Source organism: Pongo pygmaeus, chromosome 19, assembly GCF_028885625.2.
Source record: "Pongo pygmaeus isolate AG05252 chromosome 19, NHGRI_mPonPyg2-v2.0_pri, whole genome shotgun sequence".
NCBI classification, from domain to species: Eukaryota; Metazoa; Chordata; class Mammalia; order Primates; family Hominidae; genus Pongo; species Pongo pygmaeus.
In genome coordinates, this window is record NC_072392.2 from 51,680,556 (window position 1) to 51,703,383 (window position 22,828).

The following is a 22,828-nucleotide window of genomic DNA, read 5'->3' on the forward strand; positions in this document are numbered from 1 at the left end:
CTCTTAAGCTGTTGTTTCTCTTTTTAGATTCCTCTTCTCTTCCATTTCTGAATCCACATATTCTCCCACTAGAATTTTCCACAACACTGGCAGTAGAGAAGGCTGTAGAGAAGGAGGTACAAGAATTGCTTTAGGTCTGGCGCAGTGGCTCATGCCTGTAATCCCAGCATTTTGGGAGGCCGAGGTGGGTGGATCACCTGAGGTCAAGAGTTCAAGACCAGCCTGGCCAACATGGCAAAACCCCGTCTCTACTAAAAAGACAAAAAAAAAAAAAAAATAGCTGGGTATGGTGGCACGCGTCTGTAATCCTAGCTACTCGTGAGGCTCAGGCAGAGAATTGCTTGAACCCAGGAGGTGGAGGTTGCAGTGTACTGAGATCATGCCACTGCACTCCAGCCTGGGTGACAGAGCAAGACTCTGTCTCAAAAAAAGAATTGCTTCAATAGGGAGTTTGAAAGTCAGGGAAATGCCTAAAGATGCAACTTGGACCAAAATAGGGAGCTGTTTTCTATATATAAGGAACAGCTATATTCTTAAGTTAGTTGTTTTGGTTTTTTTTTACGTTTATCAGAATTGTCTTCCTGACTAATACCAAGCAGCAGTTTTGGGAATGCCTTGGAGACTGAATATTAAAGCTGTAAATCAGTAGAATATCTTCCCATGTTCTTTTGTTTGGTTTGGGGGTTTTTTGCATTTTAAATTTTACTTTAACTTTTTAGGTTGTTAGTTTTTAGGAAATTCACCGTTGACCAAAATCTTCTTGACCTTTTATTCAAAGATGGTCTCACCTTTTGCACTACGTTAAATTGTCCTTAGTCTCTAATAAGAGAATAAAGAGGTAAAATAGTTTAAAATCTCATGGTGCTATATCATTCAAGACAATTTTTGTTGACCTGCCCTAATTAACAAGAGGAATGATGTCAGCAATATAAAATATATAGCTATTAAATTTTCTGGTTCTAGAGTGCATTTTGCATGCTTATATTATTGTTAATAATATTCTGCCTAATCTAATACAATTAGGATTCTAAATCTGGGTTTAAATTTTGTCCTTACTGACTCACAAAGTGAAATTCTCAATATTCACCATTAAGATCTTTTTAATATTGATGTTTAATTTGGTATTCATTAGACTAAAAGAAGAGGTGGTGGTAGAGGGGTATCAGAGGTATCTGATTTGCCTGTCTAAAGAGGCAGAAAATAAAAGATTAAGCTGTTGACATGAATTGAGGTTGGGTTATACTAAGTAAGTGTCTTTTCATGTTCTTGTCTTCCCTCTTAGGGGTGTATACTCTCCTCATTATAATACAGAAAGGACTAATACCTTGGACCTACCTAGTTAATGGTTTTATTTCACTTGATTGTACATCCTCCTGAAGTTGGGACTGAGATATAGCCATCCTCTTGTCAGACTGAGAAACTGAGGCAGGCAGCTGAAAGGACCATCAACAAGTTAAGGGCTTTAGCCCTTCCCTTTTCATTTAATAATAATCCCTATAACTCTTAGCAAAGCATTAGAGCAGCTGTTCCTCTGCAGTCAGTGGCTTTGATGTTTTTAGTATGGATTATTTCCTAATCTTATAGACCCACGTGGAATGGAGGTAGAAGCACAGCACAACCTGATATTGACTAAATTGAAATGCTAAAATCCACAGCACTTATTAACATAATCTCTTTGTTTAGCTACTCCAGTGATAGAAGTTTCTCTCCCACTGTGTCAAAAGTTTTCTTGAACTGAGTGCTTGGATACCTTTAGAGCTAATGCCAACCTCTGTGCTAATCTTCCATCTCCTTTTTCTCCTAACAGCTGTCACTGAAGTGTAGAGCTCCTGAAGTCTCTCAATACATCTATCAGGTCTACGACAGCATTCTGAAAAACTAACAAGACTGGTCTAGTACCCTTCAATCATGCTGTGATCGGTGCAAGTCAAGAACTCTTAACTGGAAGAAATTGTATTGCTGTGTAGAATCTGAACACACTGAGGCCACCTAGCAAGGTAGTAACTAGTCTAACCTGTGCTAACATTAGGGCACAACCTGTTGGATAGTTTTAGCTTCCTGTGAACATTTGTAACCACTGCTTCAGTTACCTCCCACCTCTTGCCACCTGCTGCTGCTATCTGTCCTTACTTGTGGGCTTCTCCATGCTATGCCAATGGCTGGCTTTTTCTACACCCTCTTTTGAGTGTAGTTTGGTATTTTGTAATTGAGAGCTCATTTCAAAAGCAGAAAAAGACAACAAATATTAAAGTAAGGAAAAGTGTTACTGAAACACCGCACTTTATTGTTTTATACTTTTGTACATATGAGAAATCAAGGGATTAGTGCAACCGGTAGAAAGCATTGAAATGACTGTCATTAACCACACAGTCCTGGAGGCAGAGATGCAGTTACCTACCCTAGCTTTTGATGGGTTCTCTTATCTGTGGTAGCCTTATCCCTGGTCATTTGGATTTTCAGTTTGCTTTTTTCTTTTTTTCCCCTCCAAACTCCTTTTCCTTGGCCAAGCCTTCATGCTTCCCCCTTTCCATATTATAATCTCATTTGATTGCTCTGCAATTGGGAACGGTGATCTTCTTGAATGATGTTTCAGTGTGCAAAAACTATAGAGCCTGTCAGCACCAAAGCTGAGAGAAGTTACACCTTACTCCTTTCCTTTCCCCTGAACAAACCTGCTAATCCCACTAATTCAGGAATTTGAGTAGAGATGGGGAACAAGAACCCAGATGCTGTGCCCTGACCCCCTCTCCTGTATTTCTCAGGTCCAGTTCAAATCTAAAATTCTACTTTTAGAGTTGAAACAGAGTAATAACTTATCCAACCCTCTTTTTCTACAAAGGAGAAAGATAAAAGGCACAAAAGTTACCGCCAAGGCCTGTCAGCTGTGTAGTAGCAGAGCTGAGACTGAGTCTCCTAAGTCCCCGTCAGTGTGGTTTTCACCACAGGACTGTCTCTTGTCGTTTTCCCCTAATGCCTTCTCCTGCCTTTTCTGTGCCTACTTTTTGGCTCTTCACATATTCCATATTGATTTTGACGCCCCGTATATTGGCATCAGGTGGCAGCTGAATATCTTTTTAATTACTCGAAGGTAAAGCCAGATGCCAGAATGAAGGCATAGCCAGTGTTTCCCATATGCCCCTGGAGCCCCACTTATTGAGGCCAGCAGAATAGGTGCAGAGATGAAGTGAGCTTAGAAATGCTGCAAATGCTCTTTATCCCTTCAGCTCTCTGATCTGCTCTTTCTTCTTGATACTTAGTCTGCAGGGCATATTAAGATCATCCCAGAGGTTCAGGCAGTTCCTGTTATCTCTGAAAAGACTGGGGGATATGAAATCTTCCCCCTACCCCCCTTAACGCATTGGATATGATTTTTCAAAGAATGCTTCATGCCCAAAATACCAACCTGTTTAGCAGCGTTACACTGTTTGATCTGCAAGTTACACTTGTTGCATTGCCTGGCACCCAATATTCAGGGTCCATGACGAAGACTGGTCTTCTCAGATGCCCTGCTTAAATCAGGGGCACTTCAGGCTCCACAGGCATCATGTTGGACTGAGACCTAACTCACTGGACTCAGAGGAGGAATCATGGAAAACAAGAGCAAAACTACCCCACACCCCTGTTTCATGTCTGAAATAACCCTGCTTCATACCAGTTGCAAAGCTTGTGGGGAGTGGTCCCACAAAGCACTTTCTTAAACCTTGATAATCTCCAAGAGAAAAATATTTGGGGAATGAGGGAGGAAATATGTCCCTTGCACACCACCCCTGAAGCACATGGCAGTAGGAAACAGCATAGGATTGCATGTGGGAGGTGGGTAGGTCGGTGATGTGTGGGGCAGAAAAGCAGGTTGGTAAAGTTCCCTTCTTGGGACTCATTCCTGGAGTCAGTGGATACAAGTAGTGCAGAAGGTTCACACTGCAAATAGTGTTCTCATCTCAAAGCAAACTATCATTCCAGAAGGAAAAGTGTGTCAGGGCAAGCAGACAACACAATTTCCTACCAGAATATGTCCCTCAACCCCCGAAACAAGGCTTCTCTCAGCCTCCCCACCAGTGATGGATAACAGCTCCTATTCTCAGCTGACCTCACTGAGCCAACCCGTGAACTCTTCACTCCTTGGGGAAGCCACCTCCCATCACACCCGAGAGCAGAGTTAGGGAGGAATTCTACTTCCCATAAAAGGACCTCTCCTGAGAGGCAAAACCTGTTGCCTCCACCACAGCTTCCCTCTTGGCTCATTCCAAGCTTGGCCAAATTGGGGAGGTGGGATGGAGGTTGCCCTGCATCCCCCCTCCTCTGCCTGAGTGTGTCTTTGTAATGTCAGCTGGCATCATACAAAGAGCAGGAGAAGCAAACACCCAGAACTCTTTTGCTGGTCAGAGATTCCCTGAGTGTCTGTCCTCACCCAAGCCTGCTCTGTGTGTCTGTGTTGTGAAGCTTGAGACTCTGGAAAGAAATGGGGTGTGGGGGGGGCAGGGGAAATGTTGCCCTAAGAATGCTTCTCATTCCTCTGTTCTTGTTGGGTCCTGTTTTTGGGGAGGGTGGGGGTTGGGGGAAGCTTGACCTTGTGTCTTCGTCAATAAACTCACATTTACACAAAATGAAGTTTGTGGTATGTACTTTTTTTCCCAGAACTGACATTCTAGGAGAAAACACAGCAGGCCAGAGAGGGACAGAACATTCATAGCCACTCTATTAAAACTTTTCTGACTGCCCCAGCCCTCCCAGGGATTCAGCCACATGAAATTAAGAGTGACTTGAGGGAGAATCATATACCTCCTGGAGGCTCCTTTTGACCAAGCCCCAAAGCACCACTGCAACTCCAGGCATCTTTGCAGGCAGGGAGTGCTCAGAGGAGTCAATACTGTCTTTCCTGGAGTTCCCCTGCTGGGGCCCCAGGCAAATGATCCCAGGGGCTGTAGCCGGAGCCACAGGGCCTTTTTCTGACTTGTCAGTTGGCATCCAGCCAGCAGGGCCCAGGGTGAGAGGAATGCAGCAGAGTTTCTCATCGGTTTATTACCCAGGATGTCTCAATCATCTCTCAACTTACAAAAGTCTCTCAAACCCGGCCTCTGGGCCTGCATATTCCCAAGCAAATGGAATTAATCCTGCTTTAAAACAAGCTTCCCAGGGAGTTCCAAGACTAGAGGCCTGCATTTGTGTTGTTGGGGGTATGTGACCCATATGTTGTCAAGACAGGAGGCCACCCCCCCCCAAGCCTAGGTTCTGATAAGCTGACAGCTGCTGAGATCTCCCACTGCGTGGAATGGGGGGAAGAGGCTGGAATGAGGGATCTAACACCAAGATGCCCCTGGATAAGTCCCTGAACCTCTCTCACCGCTAGAGTGAGTGTAGATAAAGCACTCTGCAGCATTTGGGACTTAGTAGGTGCTCAGCAACCGTAGCTGCCTTTATTACTTGGATGTCCAAACCCCATGAGCAAACTGCCTTTTGGCAGCTAGGAACTTTCTGATTGTCTCCATGTTGCCAGGCTGCAGTTAGCTGTAATAGGAAAAACACTTGGTGAGAGGGGTCAAACCAGGGTTGCCAGTTAAGAATGACGTTAATTTGGGCAAAGAAAGTCCTGAAGGAGAGGTTCTCAACTCTTCGGTGCACATTAATGTCACCTGGAGAGCTTTCAAAAAAGACATGGTTCAGTTCAATCAGTCTGGGATGGGACCTGGGGGAATCAGCATGTTTTAAAACCCCCAGGTGTTTTCTAACGTGCAGTCAAGGTCAAGAATCACTGCCAGAGAGAGAGGCTCACACCTGTTCGCCTACTTCCTCTTCTACAGTAATACTCATGTTCTGTGGCAGTTGAAAAATGGTTAAAGCACTTCCATATGTACAATACCTGCCTATTCCCTTACCTATCTCATGAATTTAATTTCATCTCCAGTTTACAGATGAGATGTGGCAGAGCCACGTCTTCTGACTCCCTGTCTGTGTCCTTAGAACTACACTGTAGCTTCCTCCTTCGTCCACTGGAGGTTCTGTAATAGGTTCTCTCCTACCTCTGCTCTCAGCCACATCCCACCTTGCTAAGCCCCTAGGATACCAGTATGTTCAGAGCACACTGGTCCCAGACTTGCACCTGAGACTACACTGTCTTTCTCTGCCTGTAAAGTGACAACTAGGAAACACTGAGATCTCAGGTACATTGTTTCTGAGGTCAGAAAACAGCTAAGGACTCGCAGGTTTGGGCTTTCTACTCCCACTTCATGCATTAATGCTTTTTCTGGTTTTGCTTAGACCCAGATGCTTTTTCCCTGCCACCCCCAGCTCCAGGAGGCAAGAGCCTGTTTATTTTAATACCTGGTATGGCACTTGGAAAAGATCACACCTCCCCCGTTGTTACCCAATTCTATCTCCTGAACACTAATCCTAGAATCCCAACCAGCCCCCAGACATGTTATTAGCAACAAGGGATGTTTCTTGAAAAGTTTCCGAGTTGGCTCCAAACTTACCATCTCAATTTCTCATTTAGCTTTTGCCCTGACATGCTTGATGCTGCCAACAAAGGGAAGGCTAATTTGGGGGTTGGTTAGACCCATATTCTCAGCTGGAAAAGTGCTTGCAATGGCTGTTTCCAGGAGCATCGTTTTGAGACAAGACTGCCATCTTTGGGATCACTTCTCAATGCTCTGGGGCTGAGATTACTCCACTCATCCCACTTCTCCCACCGGGTAGATGTTGGAGGATGATGTTCAAGTCCAGCCTCTGGCTCACCCTCCCTTGTTTCATTTACTCTTCACTTATGGTCGGAGACCCCAGGATCTGGCCTAATAGCCTCTGAAAGCTCAGTAGGATCCTCAGCTATGATGGAGCAGGGGCAGAGGTAGGCAGGTCTGGGTTTTTGACATTTCTGTCCCACTGTCCCACTTCACGTCTGGGCCTCAGCTACTGCAGGCGGTCCCATGTGTCTGCTCCCTGAGTTTGCACCTCAGCCAACAGGCAGGCATCTTCAGCTGAGCCAGACCCACCTGAGGCTCAAGGTCAGACCCAAGTACAGAGTCTTTCACATGTTCCCATCAAAGTGCTCCTAATGACAGGGGAGAGTGAACAGGCCCCTAGGGGTGAATGTTCTTAGGCCAAAGTGACTCTCAGCAAACCAAGATGACAACTGTATCCTAACTTCAGGCAAATCTTCCACTTCACGTAGATAGAATTGCTGTTTGTTTTTTTAAATAAAAATAATCCTTTAAATGAAGGCCAGTATGAGGCCCCATAATTAACCTGCAGCTTTGTGTTTCCCTAGTGTAGTGGCACTATCACGGCTCACTGCAGCCCTGACCTTCAGGCACAAGTGATCCGCCCCAGGTAGCTGAGACTATAGGTGTGCACACCACCATGCCCGGCTGTTGCTGTATGCTTTTTAGAGACGAGGTTTCACCATGTTGCCCAGGCTGGTCTTGAACTCCTTGACTCAAGCATTCTGCCCCCCTTGACCTCCCAAAGTGCTGGGATTATAGACATGAGCCACTGCGCCCAGTGTATTTTAATTTGTTACTTCTAGTCCACCTTCAGAATGGAGGGCCACAGCCTGGGGGAGCAGATATAAAGCCTGGGATCCTCGGGCAGGGTGAGGATTAGAGATTTTCAGATACAGTGGAGGGACAAGTGAGGCCCTTAGCGACCGCATGTGATCCCACAGGGCCAGTTAAAATCTGATTTATTCTCCCCAAAAGTGGTGCTCCAAGAGGAAGCCAAATTCATTCCAGCCCTCCTTGCTTCTAACTGCTGCCCTGGTCCTTTCATACCCCCACCCCAACCCTCTGGGAGCCTACCTAGAATAAATGGAACCGCTGTACCACGGTGTTGCTCATCCTCCCGTAGAATGCCTGCGTGTCCCTAAAAAGGCAAAAAGTAAAGGCCCCATGCTGAGACTTCCTACATCCCAGGCAGGCATTGTGTTAAGGATTTTACGCACCTCAGCTCATTTACACCCTGTCAACAACAGTGAGGAACAATTAATCACACTCCATTTAATAAATGAGACTATAGACTTCAAGTTACTTGCCTCAGTTACAATAGTAAGTGGCAGAGTCAAGATTTAAATCTAGCTCTGTCTGATTCTGAAGCCCAGGCTCATACCCATTCTCCTCTGTGACTGAACAGGAGAGGGAAGGGAGGAATAGGGAAGGTGCCCAAAATGCAGAGGTCAGAGTGTGGAGGAAAACTGAGTTCTGTTTGGGAGCCTGAGAGCCGGAGCACACGGTAACAGGAGGTCACAGTGGAGGATGCAGGGTCCCAGAGGTAAAAACACTTGGGATATCTCTCAAGCTCCTGCTCCTCCTCCTGCCCTGGAGGCTCTAAAATGCAACCTGAGCAGGTGCGTCCCTGCTTTAAAACTCTTCCATAGGGCCGGGTGCAGTGGCTCATGCCTGTAATCCCAACACTTTGGGAGGCTGAGGCAGGTGGACCACCTGAGGTCAAGAGATGGAGACCATCCCGGCCAAGATGGTGAAACCCCGTCTCTACTAAAAATACAAAAATTAGCCGGGTGTGGTGGCGCGTGCCTGTAGTTCCAGCTACTCTGGAGGCTGAGGCAGGAGAACTGTGTGAACCCTGGAGGCAGAGGTTGCAGTGAGCCAAGATCATGCCACTGCACTCCAGCCTGGCAACAGAGCGAGACTCCATCTCAAAAAAAAAAAACAAAACAAAAAAAACAACAACAACAACAAAAAACTCTTCAATGACTTCCCATCCAGCACAGGGCTGGATCCCAACTCCTCATCCTGTCAATCAGGGCCTTTGCGACCAACCTCTCGCCTCTTCACCCACCATGCTTCCTCGTGGGCTCCTGTCTGGTTCCCAGACTCACTTCTCAAGCCTGTGTAATTGCTCTTCGCTTCCGTAGCTTTGTTCTGCTACAATCTCCCTCCACCCAGCCCCCAAAATCTACTTCTTTCAAGGTTGCTTCGTTGAAAGTTGCCTCCTGCGAAGCTTCAGTGACTCCTCTAATGAGTTGTCCCACTTCCCCTGCTCTCCGCCGAACCTTGACTTTGCACACAGCACATTTTAATGTTGTGTGTCTGCTTTTGATCTCACATTGGACTGTGAGCCTCATACCAAACACATCCGTGACTGCTCAGCTAGGGACTCCCAATCTTTGTATTCACATTTTACATCTAAGTGAGACAAGCTTCTCGTCCTCAACTATCTCATCTGTAAAGTGGGGGAAACAATCTACCTCATAGAATTGTGAGGATTCAATCTGAGGATGCATGCAAAGCTCATAGCACACTGGCAAAATAGAGGTTGCCTATCAATGATGACATTGATTATGACGTGACATTGATCATCAAAGGTTAGAGATGATGACTTTTAGAATAAATACATGGGTGATTTTGCCCTCAATCCTGACAAATGCTGGTATCTCCCATTCTGAAGAGAAGAGGCCTATGGCAGTTTTAGGGGTGTGGAGGTCACGCATTGGCAAGGGAGACCTTCTTTGTGCCAGCCAGCTCTGCCTTTCACTGCGGCAGTGAAGGGTGAGAGTGATCACCCTTCGCTCAGCCCTTGAGGAGGGTGGAAGGGCAGAACCTGGATGTCTCTAACACACAGTGCAGGGCACACGGTGCAGGGCACACAGTGGCCTGGTGACAGGCCTGGGCGAGGGGCATATGAGGCCAAGAGTCGGAATGAGCAAAGGCCTTGAGGGCTTTCCCATGCCTTTCTTCAGCTCCTCCAAGTTACAGCTAAATTCCCGCAGGGAGAGTCTGGAGGGGTGTGAAGGTCGAGGCCAGGGATTAAAGAATTCGTCCAGGGCCGCCCAAGCGAATATGTCAGGCTCAGGGACCCAGCGGAATGCCAGCCCGCACCCCCGCCCCCCCTCCTCCTCCCAGCGCGAGCAGGCGGCGCGCTCCGGAGGGAGAGCTGGGGCTGGAGGTTCCTACCCCCTCGGCGGCCCGCATCTGCCCCCGCGCGCCCGCCCTGAGCCCGCCCCGACTGGGCAGGCGGGGGCGCCCCCACTTCTCTCCCCCCGGGCGGGGGAGCCGGGGGGCAGCGCCGGAGCCCGGGGGGAGCTCAGCCCCGCCGACCGGCCGGCCAGGGCAGGGGGCAGCTAGGACGGCCCCGGGTAAGCGGCGGGAGGAGGGGAAGCGGTCAGGGGCGGAGCGGGGCCGGGTCAGGGGCTCGAGGGGTCGGGCCGGGGTCGGGGGAGGAGGAGACGGCCTGGGCGAGGGGCGTCCGGGACTAGGAGGGGGCCGGCGGGCGAGCGGGGAAGCGGTGCGGGGCCGCCACGTGAGAGCTGGAGCTGGGGGTGGGGGTGCCTGCAAGGTGCTGGAGGCGGAGAGCGAGCTGGGCTTCTACATCCCCCCAAACTCCTACCAATCAGGTCATGGGGAGCGCAGCATCCTCTGTCGCCCCCAGCCCACCCCCAGGCAAACGTGGTTGGAACAAACAGCTGGCAGACTTGTGACCCGGCTCTCGGGATCCGCGAAGCCCCCGCTCTCAGCCTTGCGCAGCGACCCAGGTGTCCAGACGCAGGGAAGGGGACGGAACCAGGCTTCGCCCCCTGTGTGTGTCTCTGGTCTCTTGCCTCTCTTTCCGGGCAGTCTCTTGCCAGGCGCTGTCTGCAGACTCACTGCAGAGCGCAGGCCTTGGGGAGAAAGCGCTCAGGGGCCTGGGCCCTGCTTCTTGGGACAGCCCCCTCCCTTCCGCACTCAGCCAAGGGTGTTGGATTAATATACTCTTAGATCCAGGACCTCTGCCTGGAGAGAAGGAAGGGGCACCGATCGCTTCTGAGTTGGGGACAGGGCCACACTTGGGCCTGGTGAGTTCCAGGAGGCTGGCCCTAGCCTAGGGGCCTCCTGCGCCCCCTCCCTAGCTCCTGGGCAGTGCCCCTCTTGCATTTCCCTGCCACTCCCCAGAAAGGGCTGGTTTCTGGGCAGGGAGTGTTGTGTCTGGGACAATCTGCAGGTAGGGTGCATCCTAGAAACCTCTGAGCTGCCACACCCAGAGAGAGGCCAGGACTCTTCTTGGCGTTCCTTGCCCTCTCTTCCTGCCCTAGGACTCCCCACCTGCCTGTGCTGGTTATATAATTAACCCAGCTGAGTCTCTCTGCCATGCTGGTGGCAGTGGTGTCCAGGGATGCCTAAGGGGCTTCGGGACCTGGAGGGACACATGGGGAGGAGGGATAGGTACTTCCCCCTAGTTGGGAGCCCATGTAAGTGTATAAACACCTGTTGGAGAAGGGACACTGCATGGGGCAGGAAGGAGTTCAGGGTCCTAATCTTAGTTAACAACTCAACTGGCTATGAGGTCTTCACTTCCCTAAGTCACTGGGTTTGTTTTTTGGGGAGTTTGTTTGTTTTTTAAACCTTCAATAAAATGAGAAGAATCTCTCACACACACACTGCATGCATGTGAGCTCATGCAACAGTAGATAGCAGCCCCTCCTGGGATTGCTAGGAGGTGCCACTGCTAAGTTTGTGGGAAACTTAGATGAATGAATGACCCCTGCCCATAGCAGTGGTCACTGTTTATTGAACACCTACTCTGGCCTAGGCACTGGGCTTTACATGCACACGTCATAACACTCTATTAAGTTTCTTGCCCAAGGTCACACTTCAGGTGAATGGCAGAGCTAGGAATCAAGCCCTGGCGGTTCTCATTCCACATCCTGACCTGTATTTACTATGCTGTGTGCGCACATACCCCGTGGAGTGAGTCCTCTGAACCAGGACAACCTGGGGGACATTCAGCTGTGGCTTGTGCATACGTGGAAAAAACATGCATCTGCAGAAAAGTATGCACCCATGCGGAAAAGCATGGCCTTGCCAGAATCCGGCGAACCCACCTGCCCTGGACCCAGTTAGCAAGTGCTGATGTCACCCTCCTGGGAATCCAGACAGGAGGTCTCAGGCATGTAACAGCCTCTCTGGTCACCATCACCAACAAAAGAAGAAAGGTTCTCTCCTTTTCCTGGCCAAGAGATTTACTTGGATTTTCTCAGAAGTAGGGGCTGTTGACCTCATTTTACCTATGTGCAGAAGCATGGCTCCAGTTGAGAAGGTGATTTGCCCACTGACCTGCAGCAAGGACACACCAGAGCTGAGAGTTATACCCAGTCCCTAAAGTCACTGAAACTGAGCAAGCAAGGAGCTAATGAATTCATATCAAGGCCCAACCCCCTAGCAGCACTTTTCTGGGCACCTGCTATGTGCTAGGCCCTCTGGGCTCTAGGGGATGCCAGAGAAACAGACCCACACCTTGGCCTATATGCATTCACTGGTTAGAATCACTGAACTTGGCCAGGCACCGTGACTCATGCCTGTAATCCCAGCACTTTGGGAGGCCAAGGTGGGTAGATACCTGAGGTCAGGAGTTCGAGGCCAACATGGCGAAACCCCATCTCTACTAAAAATACCAAAATTATCCAGGTGTGGTGTCAGGTGCCTGTAATCCCAGCTACTCAGGAGGCTGAGGCAGGAAAATGGCTTGAACCCGGGAGGTGAAGGCTGCAGTGAGCCGAGATCATGCCACTGTACTCCAGCCTGGGCGACAGAGTGAGACTCTGTCTCAAAAAAAACAAAACAAAAAAAAGAATCCCTGAACTTGAAAGTTGGAAGAAGTACTGCAGCATCATAGAAAGGAGTAGCTGCCCTTCGGGTTGTGATTGGGCACACTTCTTACTCCTTCTAAGCTTCTCTCTAAAGTGGCAGTAACAGTACTTATCCCTTAGAGATGTCATACTGACCAAGGATAACCATATGGGCATGCCAGCAGAGTAAGTGCTCAGCAGTGTTGCACCCCAGAGGCGACGTGGTCATCTAGTGCAGAATTCTCAACTAGGGGCATTTGGAAATGGGGGCAGGGGGAGTTTTTGGTCATCGTGGTGTCTGGAGGCTGGCAGTTACCTCTTGGGAGCCACGGAAAGCAAATGTCCTACAATGCGTGGGCAGTCCCACACAATCGAGTTCTCTCCCCACAAAATGTCAGGAGTGCCGGCACTGAGACACACCTGCCCAGTCCCACCCATTCAGGAGGACACAGACTCAGAGGTGTTGCCGTCTTGTCCCAGGCTCTGTGGGGAAGCTGGGATCAAACCAAGTCCAGTGCCCTTCCCACTCTGCTCTGCAGCCTGTTTTGGTTGGAGTTGGACCTGGAGAAAAGTCAAGTCATAAGTCAAGAAAGATTGGGCCCTACTACTGGAATGCAGGGAAAAATGGAGGAGGGATGGAGAGGTTTTGGAAAGGCAGCCACAGGGGTTCTGGGAAAGGGAAGGCATTCCAAGTGTCAGTAACAGCTTCAGCAAAGTCCCAAAGGTGGAAAAGTGCAGGACACGTCCAGGGATAAGCCGGTGCACTAAGCCCACCTCTTGTCCCCACAGTCCAGGTGGAGGCCGCAGAGGGCCCAGGGCAAGCAGAGGCAGCAATGGTTGGTCCTGACGGTGGCTGAGCCCCCAGCCCCTGGAATATGCAGCCCGGGGGAGCCCCAGACAGCGGCAAGGACGAGGTGGCGGAGTGGGGCGGGAGGCATGGTCTCCACCTACCGGGTGGCCGTGCTGGGGGCGCGAGGTGTGGGCAAGAGTGCCATCGTGCGCCAGTTCTTGTACAACGAGTTCAGCGAGGTCTGCGTGCCCACCACCGCCCGCCGCCTTTACCTGCCTGCTGTCGTCATGAACGGCCACGTGCACGACCTCCAGATCCTCGACTTTCCACCCATCAGCGCCTTCCCTGTCAATACGCTCCAGGTAGGAGGACCCTGGGGAGCATGGGTTAGTGGGGAAATGGATGGGTAGGGGAGAGGCTGGATTCCAAACTGCTGTAGCTTGGGCCCTATATTGCCAGGGCCCCATCACTGAGTTTGGGAGCTCCACACTGCACCTTGGGCCACTCTGCTTAGAGCCGTTCCAGGAATCCATTCATTGGTGTGCTAGTTTATTCAACAAATATTTGATGACCGTTTAATGTGTGCCAGGCCCTGCAGTGGGCACTGGTGCAGAATGGTGAGCAAAAAAAATATGGAATTTGCTTTCAAGAAACTCATAGTCTGGTGAGAAAAGGCTAACATGGTGTGATAAGTGCTATGATTGGAGGAGCAGGGAGCTGGGGCAGCCCGTAAGGGGGCATCTAGGCCATCCAGATGTGTTGGGGTGGAGTTGGGGGGTCACAGAGGGTGATGTCTCAACTAAGTAGGTTTTAGGCAAGTAAGAGGCAGTAGAGAAAAGGACAGGGAACACTAGGCTGCAGTGAGTATTCGGGGCTTTGCCTACCGTAGCCTCACTCCACGTCCTCTGGAGAAGGGGGATAGCAGCAGAATAGACAGGGCCCTGGGAAAGGTGTGTTCTCGGAGACTCTGGAGACCCCAGTCAGGGCTCTTGCCCAGGGCCCTCTTCTCTTAAGTGATGCTCTGCCCCTAACCTCAGGACCTGCCTGCTGGGCACCCGCCCTGCCAGGTTTGGATTTAAATGCCCCCAGGGTCCTCGCTTATTGTGTTCCTTCCCCACTGCCTGCTGGAACCAGGTCCTCTTGCCCTCTCTCAACCTCCGACTTGAGAGGGAGTGGAGAGAAAAAGGAAGCTGAGCTCTAAGACATGTCTGCTAAGGAAGCCTCTGACCAGAGTGTACAGAGCTTTTCCAGGAAGGACAGGCACAGTGGTGGAGGTCCAGAAGGCAGGGGACAAGGCTCGTCCAGGTGTAACTGAGCAAATCAAGCAGTCTCTCAGGCTGAGACCCTGGGCTGGGAGCTGGCAGGCAGCTCAGCACTCAGTACTCTCAGCAGCACCAGGCAGGAGGGCCCTGGCCTAATCTGCTGGAGACACCTGTTTCACCCATCCCAGGCACCTGGGGTCAGGAGGAAAGATGGAAGCCTGATCCTGCATCTGCCCTGGAAGCAGTGAGGCTGAGCCTGTCAGGGCAGACAGTCTGGGTGCAGGGCCTTCTAGTTCTCTTCTAAAGGAGACTTTAACAATCACCTGATTGGACATTGAAATCTTGCTCCAAGCTTACACACTGAGCTTTGTTTATTTCATCTTGCCTGCTTTACCTTGATTCCTGCCCCACTCTCTATAACCATTCTTATCAAATTTTTCTTTCTTTTTTAAATTTTATTGATTTATTTATTTTAGATGGAGTCTCCCTCTGTCGCCCAGGCCGGAGTGCAGTGGCACGATCTCGGCTCACTGCAATCTTCACCTCCTGGGTTCAAGCGATTCTCCTGCCTCAGCCTCCTGAGTAGCTGGATTACAGGCGCCTGCGACCACACCTAGCTAATTTTTGTATTTTTAGTAGAGACGGGGTTTCACCATGTTGGCCAGGCTGGTCTCAAACTCCTAACCTCAAGTGATCTGCCTGCCTAGGCCTCCCAAAGTGCTGGGATTATAGGCATGAGCCGCCATGCCTGGCCTCTTATCAGATTTTTATCCATACTTTCAGTGTTTCTTTACCCAAGTAAGAAAATGCATTCTTCCCTGCTTCTTACATAAAGAACAAAACAAAAACAAGAACCATACTGTTCTGTACCTTGATTTTATTTTATTTTTAAAATTTTTTGTATAGATGGGTCTTGCTGTGTTACCCAAGCTGGTCTCGAACTACTGGCCTCAAGCGATCCTCCTGCTTTGGCCTCTCAAAGTGCTGGGATTACAAGTGTGAGCCACCGTGCTTGGCGCTGTACCTCAATTTTTTTAACTTGCTATTATAACCTGAAGATTTTTCCAGGCCATTATCTAGAGGACTTCCTCATTCTTTTTTCATGGCCACACCCTACTCCATTGAAGAGCTATACCATGGAGTCCTTTCTTGTTGGACAAGTGGGTGGTATCCAGTCTTGTGCTGTTTCAAACAATGCCACAATGGATACCCTTGTAGATAAGTCATTTTGAACATAAGTAGGTTTATCTGTGGAATCGATTCCCGGAAACATCATTGCTGGAAGTGGCACTGCTGGATCACAATGCCTGGAAATGGCATTGTTAATACAGAGCCAGGTGAGGTGGCCCATGCCTGTAATCCCAACACTTTGAGAGGCTGAGGCAGGCAGATCACTTGAGCTCAGGAGTTCGAGACCAGCCTGGGCAACATGGCAAAACTCCGTCTCTACTAAAAATACAAAAAATTAGCCGGGCGTGGTGCTCCATGCCTGTGTTCCCAGCTGCTTGGGAGGCTGAGGTGGGAGAATCGCCTGAGCCAGGGAGATTGAGGCTGCAGTGAGTTGAGATAGCGCCACTGCACTCCAACTTGGGTGACAGAGTGAGGCCCTGTCTCAAAAAAAAAAAAAAAGTGTGACTGTAACTGGAGTTTGGAGGGGAGGTTATTTCCAGATTGCCCTCTATAGCAGTGGTGTATGCTGTGCTCCTGTGAGCAATGTATATGAGAGCCCGTTTTCCTACAGTCTTGCCATCAGAGTATATTGTCAAACTTTTGACAATATATTTGACAATCTGAGAGATGAGATATGATATTCTCCTTGTAGTCTCCATTTGCATCTCTGATCATGAGTGAAATTGAGCATCTTTTCATGGGTTTAAGGGCCTTTGTGTTTCTTTTTTCAAGAACTATTGATGTCCTTTGCCCATTTTTCTATTGGGTTGTTGGCTTTTTTCTTCTTGACTCACCCTGAGTTTTGGACTCTAAGATATCCAAGATTTCACTCCTGGAGCCCAGTAAGGGACTTTCGGCAGAGAAATACTGTGAAAAAGGCATCCTCAAGGCACCAAAGATTAAGTATAAAACCTAAGAATCCTGATGGCCACCATCTGAAAATAAAATAATACATTCTTCTCCAATGCCAGATGAGATAGAGCCCAGGAGAGTAGTGTTTCCTGGGTGTGAGCCTCAGTGTCTTCTGCAGCCCCTTCTATCAGAGAAGGAAGCTGAGATTATCAGGTGCTTGCAACTCACCAAAGGAATTATCAGCAAATGCATGGTTGAGATGCAGGTGGCTGAGCCTTGGCCCTGAAACTAGACTCCCTTTCTATTGCTCCTTCTCTGTCTTGACAGAGCCCCAAGATGGCCTTTTACAGTTTGGAACCCTGCTTCCTCCCTTCAATCAAGGGGGAAGGGATAAGCTAGCCAATCAGGGGCCTTCCTCCTCTCTCTTTTCGGAGCCCCCAGAGAGGAGTGCGTGGGAGGAAGCCAGGAGTTCCCCTCAAGGAGGCAACATGTTGGGGGAGAGGTGGGGCTGTCACCCTCAAAAGCTGGCAGCTGCTCCCTCTCCCCAGCAGAGAGCTTGAAGAGACTGGGAGCCTCTCATCCCTCCCACTTCTCACTGATCTCCACTGGTCTTGGGGGATCGTGGGAGCATCTGTGTACACAGCTTCCAGGATCCTGGAGATCACTGTGTCCAGCAGAATGGAGTCTTCCCTGGCCTAAGAAACCAGTTTCCTATGGTTTTAGGTTTGTCCTCGGCATCCTCCCGCTGCACCAAAAATTTAAACCTCAGCACAAGGAAAAGATGCCACATCATCTCCCTAGGGAAATCCACTGCAGCATCTTCTAAGCCTTTGAGTTGGGAAGTGCTGTTCTGAAGTTGGACTTAACTCTGCACTACTGCCACCAAAGTCGTTTCCTTTTGATCCTTCTTGGAAGTGGAGAACTGTAGTCCTCCTTTGTGCCTGGCCCCTGCCCCACTCAACTCAGATGCTGCGACAGGAGACATACCTCCACCTTCTTCTAGTCTTTTGCCTGGGCTTTGGTGGGAGAAGACTCTGGTTTCCTTTGTCCTTGGAGGCCTCTATCCCCCCAACTTTAGAGACCCCCTTCTTTCCACACACTGGCTGCCTGAAACCGCTCTTGCAGCTGGCACATTGACTAATGAATCTCTTAAGGAAACTTCTCTATAGTGTACTTGGTCTTTCTAGGAGTCTCTTCAACTTCAACTTGAGCTGTACTCCCCAATCCCTTGAGAAGTTGCCACGAACATTCAGGAAGTTCATCTCCCTGGAGCTGCCCTGGGGCCCTACTCTACATCAGCCCATTATGCATCCATTCCGAATCTTTTTCTGTTTCTCAAGCCTGAGGGCAGAGAGAAGCATACAGAAGGGGCACATCAGGTAGCAGTCTAAGGGCAGTGGCAGAGGCAGGAGTCGCACTGATCCCAGTTTGGGCCATGGAGAGCTCACCAGCCCAGGTAGTGCCATTAAGGAGCACCTGCTTTGAGCCAACAGTGCTAGACACTCAGGGAGGAAGAGGGGGTATATAAAAATGAGGATGGCCTGGCTGTGGCCTTCTCAGGAGCTCATAGCAGAAGTGGGGAACTGGAGATGGAACAGCTCTAATGAAAGTGTAATCGAAGGATTGTTAGAACACAGGAGATGAAGGGAATAGTCCCCTGCTTGCGGGAAGGATGGGAAATCAGGAAGCTTCTTGGAGGTGGCAGCACTTTAGCTGAATCTTGGAAGATAGAATTTTAACAGGTCCAACACCCAGCTCAGAGCTGGACTCTTAGAGGTACTTAATAAATGTACTTGTTGAACAAAGGCCTCGATGGATGGATGAGGGCACAAAATGGAGCAAGGCAGAGCTAAGCTGCTAAGCTCCAGATGTGCACAAGACAGTGCAGTGGCCCTGAAGGTCAAACAATGTGACCTGCTCCATCATGGCTTGGGAATGGGGAGGCTACAGCTCCTCCATTCTCCCTGGGCCTGGTCTCCTGGGGATGGTCGGGTATGGAAGGCTTCAGGTGCAGTGGCAGGTGAGAGCACTGCCCCTCTGATGGGAGGTGTCTGGGGGCTAGGGGAGCCCTCATGGCTACTCTGACCCTGGTACTGGCTGGGGATATTGCAGGAGTGGGCAGACGCCTGCTGCAGGGGACTCCGGAGTGTCCACGCCTACATCCTGGTCTACGACATCTGCTGCTTTGACAGCTTTGAGTACGTCAAGACCATCCGCCAGCAGATCCTGGAGACGAGGTGAGAGGCTGGAACACAGTCCATTGCCACCTCTGTGTATGCCCCAGTGCTAGCCAGTCCCTGTGAAAAGGGCACAGTATAGGGACACAGATAGAGGTATATGTGTTCTAAGATTTCCACACATACACTCAAACATGCATACATTGTGCTGTCCCCATTTCTGTCAACTCATGTTGGGACCCTGGCTGTGGGGGTGGCTAGAGTAGTGCAGTAGTTAAGAACTGGGACTTCTGGAACAAGACTTCCAGGGCCACTCAGCTGCATGACTTGAAGCCAGTAAACATTTAAGCCTATGTCCTCATCTGTAAAATGGGGATAACAGTAGAACCCATCTTTTAGATCAGTTGTGCTGATCAGAGAATATAACACCTCCAGGGCTTAGGGCTGCGCCTGGAGCAGAACATACGGTGGTGGTAGTATTGGCCAGGCACAGCCTGCCCTGCTGGGAGTACAGCGGTTGTGAGGCTGACAGAGTTCTGAGCTTCCTGCCTCGCCCCACAGGGTGATCGGAACCTCAGAGACGCCCATCATCATCGTGGGCAACAAGCGGGACCTGCAGCGCGGACGCGTGATCCCGCGCTGGAACGTGTCTCACCTGGTGCGCAAGACCTGGAAGTGCGGCTACGTGGAATGCTCGGCCAAGTACAACTGGCACATCCTGCTGCTCTTCAGCGAGCTGCTCAAGAGCGTCGGCTGCGCCCGTTGCAAGCACGTGCACGCTGCCCTGCGCTTCCAGGGCGCGCTGCGCCGCAACCGCTGCGCCATCATGTGACGCCTGCGCGCCCCTCGGGCTGCACCGGCACTGGCCGAGCGGAGGGCGGGGCCGTACTGCGGGGCTGGGGCGGGGAGCGGGCGGGAAATGGAACTGTGACGGTCCCGGCCTGAGGCCCCTGCAGCCACGCATCTCCCGGTGAGAAGCAGAGCGCGAGAGGGAGCCCTCCGTAACTGCTCAGCCCTGCCCCTTGCCCCCGTGGCTTCCTGGGACAGCCGCCTTCAGTGCTGTATTTAGTGCAGTGCCCGGCCCGACCCGCGGGGGTCCCACAGCCTTTTGGGATGGGGGGTGAGCGTGCAATGGAGGCTGGGGGTGGCGAGGTGCCGCCTTGGCCGGGCCCCCACCTGTCTTCTCCAGAATGTGTCTGTCTTTGCCTGGTGTCTTCCTTTCCCGTGTCCGCCCACCCCAGCGTCTGTTGGTACTTACCTGTCTCACCTACCCTCCAGTCCCCACCCAGCTCCGCTCACAGGGCTCTCATTTCGCCCATCCCCTTGTCGCAGATCCTGGCAGCTTCTTTGTGAGGCCAGGCCTTCTGACTGTCAGCACCACCGGCACAGGGCAGAGATGCGTGTGGCCCAAGGACCACGATCAAGGGGTCCGGGGGGCTGAGGTCCCAGATCAGTGAGGAGAGAAGGTTGAGCTCTCCGGCTTCCAGGGAGACCTCCCCGCCCAGCAGCCCCCAGAGACACAACAACCTACCTTCCAGCCTTAACTCGATGGTCCGTCCCTGCCAGGTGCCCCTCACTCTTCCTGACCCCAAAGCCAGATCACCCCCTGGGTTAAAACTTTTTTTTTTTTTTTTTTTTTTGGACAGAGTGTGGAAAGGGAGCTTCGCAAAGGATAGCTTCTTTTTCATGATGCCAGGCTCCAGTCCTTTATTCCCTCCTGCATACTGCAATCTGGTCTGTCAGACTGGGAAATGTTGGGTTCTGGGGTCTGGTGGTGGGCAGGATGGTGCCCAGAAGGGGGTCAGGTTGTCCCAATGAAAATTCTGTTGCCCCGTCTCAACCCCATCTGACTACCCCAGACTCTGCCTGCCTCAGATCTCAGACTATCCTGATTAATCTGGGGAAGAACAGAGCCAGGGAAAGAATGGTGGGGACCCCTGTACTTGGGGGAGACACACCTGCATCTTCCTCCTGCCACAGATGGAGGCCCTCAGGATCTGACACCCTCTTGTCCCAACACCAGTCAGCCCTATGCCCTAACTCACTCCACCCCATTTTCTCCGGCTGCCTGGCCGGGTTTCTACCTCTCGTCACCGGAGCTGATCACTGTCAGTTTTGTACCGATTTAGAAATAACAATAATAATGAAGATTCTAGGAATGGCATGAGGGATTGATGGGGGACTTGGAGGGAGGGAGAAGTGGTGCCCTGTCCCCTGCTCCCCTGGCCAAAGAAAGCTGTCCTTGTGGCTGAGCCCTCAGCCCTGGCCTGGTGGGGGGACAGCAAGGTCCCTTGTTATAAGAGGGGCAGAGAGGACAACTCCACTTTGCCAACTTAGCCAAGGCTGCAGCATATAGACCAGGAAATCAGGTAGCCCAGAGTGGTGATGGAGCGGAGTCTGGGGGAAGGGTCGTGGGTGGGGAATTTATCACCAACATCCATTGTAGGGGGAATCTATGATTCTGCTTCCCCAGCGGATTCCCACTCTGTCCACCAAGTCGGGGGGGTAGCACAGCCTCACAGCAACTGCCCTGACCTTGGGCAGTCTAGTGTTCCTGCATTCTAGTCCCTGCTGTGCTGCAGGACTTCGGGCAAGTGACCTGCCCTCTGTGAGCCTCCCTCTGACACAGAGGAGGTGGCTCCCCTTCCCCACACCTTAGAGTGGCTGGGAGGGTAACAAAGAGGGCCTGCCCCTTTAGTCTCCTGCACCCCTGCCTCCTGGTTCACCAGAGGGAGCGGATGAGGGATGGCAGCATCTCACATGCCCCATTACCAACTCTGAGGCACCTGGGATGGGGGGGCGGGGCCCAGGCCTCTGGCTGCTCCCCTGTGGGAGCCATTGGAATGTATCCCCTGAGAGGCCCCCTCTCACCTCCACCTCAACCCGGGTCTTGGATTTCAGCTCCCTCCGCCCCCATTCTGAGTCTCTGTCCTTCTCCTTCCACCCCCTCCCAGGGTTTCCCATCACAGGGTCTGGAAGTGTGTGTGACGCCCATTGAGCTGTTATCCGAAGTCAGATTAAAAATCAGGGAGTGTTTTCCCTTGTTTCTGTACCAAGGTGTTGACTCCATTCCTCATGGTAGGAGGGGAAGGGTCCCCACAGGGCTTGCCTGCTGAGCTCCGTGTGGAAGGAGGGTGAAGGTGGTGAGGTGGCCCCCAGTCCCAAAGCCCAGGTCAACAGGGAGACCACCGGTGAAGAGTTTGGGACTTATCACCTTCCCACCTAACCCCAAACCCTCCAACTAATTCAAACCATTCAGAAGGGAAGCAGAACTTCTCCCCTGCCACTGTCTGGAAAGTTTCCATAATGGGACTCAATGCCAGCTTCTCCGTCTGCGTCTCGTCCTTCCCACTCAAGGCTGAGACTTTGCAGCCTCTCAGTCATAACTTCTTGGATGTAGATGTGGTAGGAACACTTTCAGCCACCCATCTTGTCCCTGAGTGATCTCAGGTCCCACACTCCAGAGCAAAGCTTTGAAGTCTTGGGCAAGGGTGCCTTGTGGGAGCCTGTGTTGAGGGCAGGACTGGTCTCTGTCCGTGGTGCTGACCCACCAGCCACTTCCAGGAAAGATGGGGCTGCCTGGCAAGGTTGGCTGAGCCCCAAAAGAGGAAGCCTCTCTCACCACCAACTCCTTCCTTCTAGTCCCCATCTCCTCCAGTGGGATAACATCTGAAGCTCTACCTCCCCACACCACCACAGTCCTGGAGTGAGGGACTCAAGAAGCTGGGGGGCAGGGGGAGGCGGGCTCAGTGGTTCATATCTTTAATCCCAGTGCTTTGGGAGGCCAAGGCAAGGAGGATCGCTTGAGGCCAGCCTGGACAACATAGTAAGACCCCATCTCTAAAAAATAAAATAAAATAAAATTAGCCAGGTGTCATGGCACCTACCTGTAGTCCCAGCTACTTGGGAAGCTGAGGTGAGAGGATCACTTGAAGCCTGGGAGTTCGAGGCTGCAGTGAGCCATGATAGCGCCACTGCTCTCCAGCCTGGGTGACAGGCAAGACTCTGTTTCTGAAATTTGAAAAAA

The 22,828-nt window shown here is 51.0% G+C and overlaps 2 protein-coding genes across 13 annotated transcripts in view; both read left to right on the forward strand.

Annotated features, from left to right (window-relative positions):
- The window catches only part of AP2B1 (adaptor related protein complex 2 subunit beta 1), a 150,128-nt gene extending 145,524 nt beyond the window's left edge, over positions 1 to 4,604 (forward strand). For all 12 annotated transcript variants that reach the window (XM_054455969.2, XM_054455958.2, XM_054455975.2 and 9 more), the window contains one exon: positions 1,808 to 4,604. In XM_054455969.2, the coding sequence (XP_054311944.1) occupies positions 1,808 to 1,882 (75 nt within the window). In that variant the 3' untranslated portion in view covers positions 1,883 to 4,604. The remainder of the gene's footprint in view (positions 1 to 1,807) is intronic.
- A 5,240-nt stretch (positions 4,605 to 9,844) lies between these two features.
- Positions 9,845 to 21,853, forward strand: RASL10B (RAS like family 10 member B). Its single transcript, XM_054458619.2, has 4 exons — positions 9,845 to 10,084; positions 13,340 to 13,702; positions 18,737 to 18,861; positions 19,363 to 21,853. The coding sequence occupies exons 2-4, from the start codon at positions 13,487 to 13,489 to the stop codon at positions 19,631 to 19,633; spliced, it is 612 nt and encodes a 203-aa protein (XP_054314594.1). The 5' UTR covers positions 9,845 to 10,084; positions 13,340 to 13,486; the 3' UTR covers positions 19,634 to 21,853.
- Positions 21,854 to 22,828: the final 975 nt, after the last annotated feature.